At 42.2% G+C, this 9,669-nt stretch overlaps 1 protein-coding gene across 1 annotated transcript; it reads right to left on the bottom strand.

Moving 5' to 3' along the window:
* Window positions 1-2,990: 2,990 nt before the first annotated feature.
* On the bottom strand, window positions 2,991-9,380 carry adat1 (adenosine deaminase tRNA specific 1). The gene is made up of 9 exons (XM_026364528.1): window positions 9,091-9,380; window positions 8,562-8,630; window positions 7,978-8,032; window positions 7,741-7,871; window positions 6,998-7,577; window positions 6,682-6,827; window positions 6,389-6,488; window positions 6,207-6,293; window positions 2,991-4,414 (listed from the first exon to the last, which is right to left on the bottom strand). Exons 1-9 carry the CDS (start codon window positions 9,257-9,259, stop codon window positions 4,282-4,284), a joined length of 1,470 nt encoding a protein of 489 aa, XP_026220313.1. The 5' UTR covers window positions 9,260-9,380; the 3' UTR covers window positions 2,991-4,281.
* Window positions 9,381-9,669: the final 289 nt, after the last annotated feature.

Raw genomic sequence — 9,669 nt, forward strand, 5'->3', positions numbered from 1 at the left:
GCAGTCAGTGTGTTTACATGCACTCAAGTAACCAGGTTACTTAGAGAAACCAGGTTTCTCAGGTGATTGAAAAACACGTTTACATGCACTCAAGAAAGCTGATTTGTGGAAATCTGAGTATACATGCAGCCAAAGAGTAGTCAGATTTCTCCTCTGCTCTGGGTGATTTTGGAAACATGTATATAATGGAGACAGTGAAGATGCTTCCGATTGCTTTTTCCTTTCTTTATCCTTTTTTTTCTTGAATACGTGTGTCAGGTAGGTGACTGACATCGCTGTGACAGAGACAGTAACAGCCTCCTATTTACAGTGCAAACTGTCTGAATTAAAGAAATGCAGTGAAAAGTGACTAGCCACCCAAAACTGTGTTCACCACCTTGATTTAATTAAATAGTTAAGAGCCTCCCATTGGATAATTACTGGGTGGATGATTATTTTTCAGCTGACAACTCTAACTGATGCAGTGAGTAGCTTCTCATTTCCTAAACAACCATGTCACATCCTGTGGTCTAAAAAAGAGATGTTAATCTGTCTCTGAAGGGTCAAGTTATTGGTATGAATCAAGTAAGAAAACATCTAAGAAAATTGCTGAAACTACTAAAACTGGGTTAAGAACTGCCCAATGGAAGAAGGTCATGTGGTCTGATGAGTCCAGATTTTCCCCTGTTCCAGAGTGATGGATCATCAGGGTAAGAAGAGAGGGGGGTGAAGTGATACACCCATCATGCCTAGTACCTACTGTACAAGCCTGTGGGGGCAGTGCTATGATCTGGGGTTGCTGCAGTTGGTCAGCTCTAGGTTCAGTAACATTATGTGTCCAAAGAATGAGGTCAGTTCACTACCTGAATATACTGAATGACCAGGTTATGGAGTTTTTCCCTGATGACACAGGCTTGTTTCAAGATGCCAATGTAAACAGGATTCATCAGACTCAAATTGTGAAAGAGTGGTTCAGGGAACATGACTCATCATTTTTCACACATGGATTGTTCCACAGAGTCCAGACCTTAACCCCATTAAGAATCTTTGGCATGTACTGGAAAAGGCTTTGCATGGCAGTCTGACTCTCCAATCATCAAAACAAGATCTTGGCAAAAAAAAATTATGCAACTCTGGCCGAATATAAATGTTGAGACATGGCAGAAGGTTATTGAAACGATGCCACGGTGAATGCGTGCTAAATATTGGAGTGTGTGACTTTTTTTGGGCGGGCAGTGGATTTAGACATCTACAGGAAACTTGGTGTTGGCTTCAGTTTTATTGATTTAAAAACAAGGTTGTGTGGCTTCCAAATAAAAATCTCTCCTTTTATTCAGCTGCACTTCTCGGCTGTTTTTGTTGTGCGTTCTCCAGGAGAAATCCACCTCGGGAAATCAGGTCCCTCTAATCCCCTACCCCGATTTTCGTTAACCAGGTTTCAAGTTAACGTGACACTTCACATGAAATCAGCTTTCTCCAGAAAGCCGACTGCAACCTGGTTACTTGTGATGCACAAAGACACTCCCACAAGAATACATTCAAATGTCTCTGTGTCTAATGGGTGGTAACTCAGCCCTCTTAGTGCCGTACAATACATACAGGCTTTGGAAAAACAGATGCCGCCATCAAATTACATCTTTTTCAGGGAAGGTCTTGCTTATTTCCTCAACACAATGCCAAACCACATTTTTCACACATTATAACAGCATAGCTCAGTGGTAAAAGAGGCCGCAATCCACACCCACTGAGAACAATGTGCACAATATGAAGACAAAAATGTGACAAAGCAGGAAATGAAGTCCTATATTGAGTAAGAATGAGGAAAAGTTCCCGTTCAAACTACAGCAGTTGGTCCCCTCAGTTCTCAGATGGCAGTTAGAAGAAGAGGTGAGGTAACGCTGGTGCCTCCAGCCTCCATCCCACTCGTCTAGAATGTGTTGATGCCATCAAATTCAGAAATGATTATCTGATACGTTGTCTTTGTACTATTTTTTATTAAATATAGGTTTTATATAATTTGTAATTCACTGCATATAAAAAAAACCTGTTCACCAGTAGGCTCTACATATTATGAAGTGAAACACTAGATATTTAAAGACTCCTTTTTTTAAATCAACTGCTAGGTCTTGTATTGAGTACTACTTAATCACTGACATGCCACACTAACTGACTGCTGAACGTCTAGATCAGTGTTTTCTGTGTGCAGCCATTCTTGATCAATTCAACCTATTCAACTGAAACCTGTGTCAGAATCAGGTCTATTTAAATTAACACTGTAGTGGTTTTACATTGTTCTCTGTTAATAAACTAAAAAAGTAAGAAAGATATAAATCTGTGCAGCAGAAGCCAATATTTACTCTACTCGCTCTGACTGGTAGACTTTCTCAGAGTCTGCTGAATAGTCACATCCTGAACTCTGTAACAGTTTGGATTTAATTGTTGACTGCTTCTAGTGGTTAGAAATATAATTAGTTAAACAGTAATGACATACTTTACTATTCTACTGGGTTTCAGTGTCTTGTCCAAGGAAAACTTGACCAGTAACCCTGCTCTAAACTAGTATTGTCATACTGTACAATAAAGTGTGGTTTATTTATTTATTGCAGCCTAAACACTTTGGTTGGTGCAAAATAGTGACGGTTATGAAAATAAAAGCAGACACAGATCTTTATTGGGTGTGAGGAACAGTGTTGTTCTCTGTAATCCAAGTCATAACCTGCAGCATGCTGCTGACTGTTAACACAGATACACTGGAATCTGCTGGGCTGGTCCTCAGGACCTACATTCAACTGGTGACTTGTCTCCAATGAAGGACTCATCTGATGAGAAGAAATATGCAAGTTCCACTGCATACTTTTTGACAAAGTGTCTCTAGGACTGGATGAGGTCTATTGTGATATGCTCTGGAAACACAGCACCTCTTTAGTTTTACGTCATCACAAGCCTGTTTCCAAACAAGTTGTAAATAAAAAGGAAAAGAACTGAACTTTTAGCTAATATTTATTTAGTAACAGTACAAGTGTAAGTTTATTTTCATATATATTTTGTGAATTTGATCTTCAGTGACCAGCAACACATTCCAAAAACCTGAGCAAGCACAACAAAAGACTGGAAAAAAAAAGTGGAGCTAAATTGAATGAGGTTGTTTGGCAACAGGGCATGATGGGATAAAAAGAGAGCGTCCCAGAGAGACTGAAAAATCAGGAGAGAGTAAAGATAAGGAAAACTGAGAAGTCTGGGTACACAGAGGACAAGGACAAAAATCTAACATTAATGTATGACCGGGATTTTCTGGCCCTCAGACACCACGTTAAACAGACCCAATTCTGTAGTGGAGAGCACTGCATGTGCTCAACACCTCCCCATAGCATTTAAAGTGAACACAGTTCACCACTGTATCCACAAATCCAAGTTAAAACTCTACCATGGAAAAAGAAAACACATGCAGAAACACTGCTGCCCTCTCTGGATTGAAGATGGACTGTGTTGAAGTAGAGAACTAAGGTCTGACCACTCAAACTTTGAAAGTCTTTTGCACTCCTCCAGGCTAAAGATAAGAGGGACCATTCAGTTTGTTGCAGCTCACAGTTCCAAACCAAGCACCCATGATGTTATGGCCGGGCATTAGTGCTCAATGCACAGGTGACTTAGCCGGTGCCATCAAATGACATCTTTTTCAGAGAAGGTCTTGCTTATTTCAGGAAGTTAATACCAGATTACATATGGAATGTGGTTTTACTAAACAGCATTCCAACATTTTTGGAAATTGGTTTGTTCACAGCTCACTTTTCAGTGCAGCAGAGACTGCTTCAACTGTGGGAGAAAGCCACTTGCAGACATACAGTACACCCTGCTGTGGTTTTTCAAGCATGAACACCAGGCAGCTGCAGTCACAACATGTTACACACATTGTGAAAATAAAACCAGCATCTGAAGACGCTGAACATCGGTCATCAACCTCGTCGAACAGCGTGATAGCGCAGGCTATCCTGCTGTTGTGGGCAGTGACCTCCAGGGGTATGGACAGTCAAATATAGCCAAACAATATTTACCCAGACCTCAAACCTTCCTGAGCAGCTGACCCAACAGGCTTTAGGAAAAGAGCACTTCAGAAATTAGAGGACTCCAGTGTGTCATTTTATTGAAAGTGTAACATGATGATTTGGTAGATGTCTTATTCACCACAGTCAGTTACTGACATCCTTTTTTTCCCATCACAGTCCTTTGACCTGTGACCTCCCAGTTTCTGTTACAACAAAGCCAGTTTTTCATTGAGCTCGTGGATGAGGACAGAGTGGGGTTTCACTGAAAGAGCAGGAGATCCCTATCAGTGAGTGGCCACAGAGGGAAGGCCTGACTGCGCAGCAGCTGCCAGGCCTGCTGGTACGACTGGGATGCCTGCTTGTAGTCCCAGTAGGTGTGCAGCTCTGTCTTCCTGAACAGATACATGTAAAGAGAGTGGAAGGCACAGTTTAGTTTCTCTGTTTAGAAAAATCTACCTGCTGTCATTAATAAACAAAAACATATTGGACATGCTGGACTTTCTCTAGATTGAACAAGCAGTTAAGAAGTCACAATTTACAACTGGCAGTATGTCTAAAAGAGACTTCAAATCAACTTCACTGAAGAATACAGCTAGTGCTACATCCAGCACTGTCTGTGTGTCTAAAACCTAGTATTATTATTACTCCTCTGTGTCATAGAAGATCAAATGTCAAATCAAAATACGTAAGTTTATGAGGTTGCATGCATTAAAGTAACCAGGTTACAGTCGGCTTTCACGAGTTAGCTGATTTCTTAAGCAGGGGGTTTGGCAAAACCTTATTTGACACTCAGCACTCCACTACTGTCAACTGAAAAGTGGTTGGATAAAAGGGGAGATCATTACATGGGCTGGTGCTGCCTCATTGATAAGTAAAGTTAGCCCAAAATCCAACTAAAAGTGAAACTAACACTTGAGATGTTAGATAATCTGTGAAACATGCTTCTAAAATCAGCCAAAGTTAGAGGAGAACTCCTGGTCCTCATCTGCCGCATGTATATGCAGATTATTTTGTAACTGAATTACTTAAGTGCATGTAAACTCGTTTGTAGATTACTAGAGAAATCTGTTTTCTCTGAGAAACCTGGTTAATTAATTGTACATTTCACCGATGTGTACAAGTCATGACTGATCATAAATGTCTGTTCTATCAGCTAAGAAATACAGTGTTCCTTTGAGACACAAAGATCCACATATTGTGTGTGAAAACAAAACTAAAACTGACATCTCAATGGAGCTGTGGACCGAGAATCATTACATCCCTACAACAATAGTGGACATAAATATGATATTTGCCAAAATGATTACTGCATAAATGTGCAGTATATAGTAATTTATTATGTTTGTATATTTAACCTACAAAGAACAGTATAATACATTTCAAATTTCCTCAGAAATGAGCCAAAACCCATCAGTAAAAATGGATGAATGAATAAAAAGGGTGATTTCAGATCATCCACTTCCTAAACAAACAGGGATTATAGCAGGCATGACCCAACCCGTAAGGAGCAGGCTGTCTAAAAATCTAGGCTGTGTCAGACACAAAACTCTCAATGCAGACAAACAGACACTGGCTGTGTGAGTTTGTGGTCTGTTGAGTGGGCCGTGCTGGACTAGGCTGAGATCAGGTTAGCTGCTTAAATGCTGATGAACAGAGGGACCACTGTTCTCCCTTTGGAGGGATTCTCAGCTTATCAGTACACACACATATAAACACTGAGCATGTGAACAACCCTCGATGCTCAGGTGGAGACGAACATGAAATGTGAGCACTAAATGTCACACACAGAGAAAACCACAGCGTGCATGCACAAACACACAGACAATGCTGTATAATCTCAGTGAGCTATGTGAAACTCTACACCTTTCGGAAACAAATACTTAAGAGAGTAAAGAGGAACAACAGCAGTACTTGATAAGGCTTTTATCCACAATGTTGTGTGACATGAAAGATGGCTCAGAGCCATTTATTATTAGGAAATGCTAGAGGTTACACCTAAAACAGCAATCCTTTGTGATGCTCTCATGCATAAGGCATATATTTATTGCTGTTGGCGGTTGATTCGTCACGCACCACCAGCAGATGTGTTCACTTTAAGCAATTTATTGTTTTGAGATGTTCCGATTTACTCTGAGGCTGTTTCAAACCACAGTTAAAATTGTGAAAGAGCCTATTGTCTGTTACCTGAGGGAGTCGGGTAGTGCTGAAGGTTCAGTGGCTGACACCAGAGACAGGAAGGAGTGGAAAAGCTCCAGTTTACACAAAAGAGACCTGAAGACACACAAACATGCAGAAATATCAATATAAATTTGTTCCATATAGATAAAACAGTGACAATACGATGATGATGAGACTGTGAGCTTCACCTGGCTTTAGCTGTGCCGAAGGTCTTCTTGGTGACTCCGTGTTTGTAACCATTGGCGGTGACATCTAGTGGCTGCTCAGTGACATTACACCAACTGATGACTGAAACACATGTACAGGTAGATTGTTCACTCAGTGTGATCCTGAACATGACATCATTAAATGGATCTATCCATCTATCCATCTCTCTCTCTATCTACACTGAACAATAAATGATGTGAATGCTGATGTCAATGCCGTCTACCAGTTAGAAACTGTTAATGACTAAGAATGTGTGTGTGTGTGACAGTATTACCTGCCCCACAGGGGGAGATGCGTCCTTGTCCAGCTTGGTGTCTGAGCTTGGTCTGTGCTTGGCTGAAGGGGAACTCTAAGCTGGACTGAAGCAGCACTGGTGGACACACAGAGAAACCAGCAGGGAGGTGGGACACATGGGAGCACCTGGGAAGTAGCACAGGTCACTCTACAGCTGCAGAATGCAAACAGTTAATCATCAAACAGGAAATAAGTTATCTACTAGCTGGTTGCTGAACGAGCAGTTGATGTCTTCATATTTCAACCTTGTCCAACAAACACTGTGGAGCTCAAGTTTTGTCAGCATTACTCCTCACCTTGTGACCAAAGCTCTCTGCATAACCTCTCTGCTGTAAGGGCACTTCCCCACCACCACAGTGCTGAAGTAGAGCGCCTCCTGTAGGTAATGGGACAGCAGTGCGCCCTGGAAGCCCAGCACTGACCAGCGAGCCAGCTTGTCACTGCAGGACAGGGACAGAGTGGGTTCTCCTCGCCCGGGCTTCACCCGAAGCACCCCTGTGCTGTGGTACCCGACCCCAGCATGCAGAGGGTCAGTTGGACCCCCTGGGACACACTTGGCTCCCGTTCTGTGAATGTCTGGGACCTGCAGATGCAGTTCAGTACCACTTTCCACAGTTGATTTTACAGAGTGACTCTGAGATTGACTTTTAGATAAATCTGAAGGGCGGGTTTGTTTTGTGTCTCCTCTGTCCCCTAGCCTCATCTCTGCGGCCCCCCGCTCTCCCACACGGGGTTGCTTAGTATTTTGCTCTTCACTTGGATCCTCAGCTTTCCTTTTCCGTCCTGCATCAGTGCCTTCATTGCCTTTTACAGATGTGACAGGGGGGCAGGGCTGAGACAGACTGTCGGTCATGGGGATGATGGAGGCATCACCACCTGAAACATTGGCACAAACAGAGCTCAGCTTTAGCTTTGTGAAGGCTGCCTGACAAATATAAAAACTCCCTTAATTTCAAACCTGTGGATCACCTCTTGCTGGTGGCGTTTATCCAAATATTGTTAAACACAGTTAGCTGCATTGGGAGGATACTTGACTTACAGGGAGTGTGACTGGTGAAGAAGAGGAAAGAAACTCCCGGCCGAACCTTCCACTTCCCCTGCTGCTCTGCCACACAGAACACAGAGCTGTCCCCACCACTCACAGCCCTGCGCAGTTCCTGGATCAGATACCTACAAAAAAAAACACACAAGGCCAGCAGCCCATCTTCAATTTTCGGTATGCTCCAGTGTCAGAGGCAACAAGCTACCAAGGGTAAAATCGAGTACAGATACACACCTGATACACCCTCTTCTGGCAATAACTTCTGCATGGCTGTCATTGAGTATATCACCTAAAACAATGAAAACAAATGAGGAACACAAAAAACATATTGAACCAATGGCCGAAAAGATGAAGAGAAACTTAATGCTAATCAATGAGGTTTATACAGGATGTTTAAAGGCTGTCATGGATGTTAATGTTAGGGTAGAAGATGTTCATGATAGATTTAGGTGGAAAAGGATGATTCGCTGTGGCGACCCCTGATGGGAAAAGCCGAAAGAAGAAGAAAAGAATGGATGTTAATGTTCCCCACAAGCCTTTTTTTTTTTTAATCTGTTTTTATTAACAACACTGCAAAACAGGAATGTATTCCAAAACCAACTTCTGTTTCGGAAAGATCTTTTTTTGGGACACATAATTGCACCATTACTGTGGACACTTAAATCAATCCACACTTCAAAGTGTCCACAGACTAATGAAACTCAAAACTGGAAAAAACTAACTGTGACTGTTTGGTGGAAAATCAGTTTGTGCAATTACGACAGTGAGTAATCAGCCTCAAACACCAATTATGATAACAAGATCAAGACCAGACACACCCCTGGGACTCATCTCTGTCTGTCCAATGCACTTGGTCCCAGTTCCCATGGAAACAACGCTTTTCTCAACTGTGAAAGAAAAAAGAAAATCCCGTTTGTCACATGTTGCATCCTCAGACCTCCACCTTTGACCTCCACATGTTCAGGAGTTTAAGTTCTGCCACTTTAAATAGTTTATGTAAAATGAAAATCTATTCTTCATGTAATCTCTCTGCTTAAAAGAATCCTTTTAATAACGTTTAGATCCGTTCGTTTTGTTTAAAGGCAGAGTTTAATAAAGTTTAATAACATTTCTAAACGTGCACTTCCTAAAGCGGAACCATACAGAGCAGGTTTAAAACAGGTGAAGTCGCCCTTTAAGTGCAGCTACTGCGTCAACACGTCCCCGTAACAGTCGATGAATAAAACCCTACACTAACGACTGTAGTGGGGTCAAGCTGTCTTTTTTTCTTGGTGACCTGTACAGACACTGTTGGCATATCCACAATGTTAAATATAATACCCAGCTAACTTGTTTTTGCTTCCTAACCTGTGTCCGACTCCGCACAGCGGGTGACTTGGAGCACAGCGGCCAGCAGGGTCCACTCTCTGCCCGGCTCAGGCTTCCCTCTCCGGGGAAGCTGGCTGAAACGCTCGTAGCACAACTTGGCAATTTCATCCGCGTTCAACATGTCCGAACACGCAGAGGTATTACACATATCATATAAGTCAGTGGTACGAATTTTATATAGCAGTCACGACGCGACGCCAACTGCTGTGTGAACAATATTGTGAGCAGGCGGGAAGGACTCATCTCAGGAGAAACGAACACGGTACTTCCGGGCCGACCCGACGAATGCTGCACTTTCACAATAAGAGTCCGTCATTTATGGAAAGCTGAGATAGACTGACTTAAATAAATGAACACACACACACACACACACACACACACACACACACACACACACACACACACACACACACACACACACACACACACGCGCGCGCGCGCGTTCCAAAAGTATTAGAACAGTGAGGCCAGTTTCTTTATTTTTAATTACACTAAAAAACATTTGGTTTAGATATCAAAAGATGAAAATGAGACAAATGATCAATGTTTCCATTTTTA

The sequence above is a fragment of the Anabas testudineus genome, chromosome 6 (assembly GCF_900324465.2).
Source record: "Anabas testudineus chromosome 6, fAnaTes1.2, whole genome shotgun sequence".
Lineage (NCBI taxonomy): Eukaryota > Metazoa > Chordata > Actinopteri > Anabantiformes > Anabantidae > Anabas > Anabas testudineus.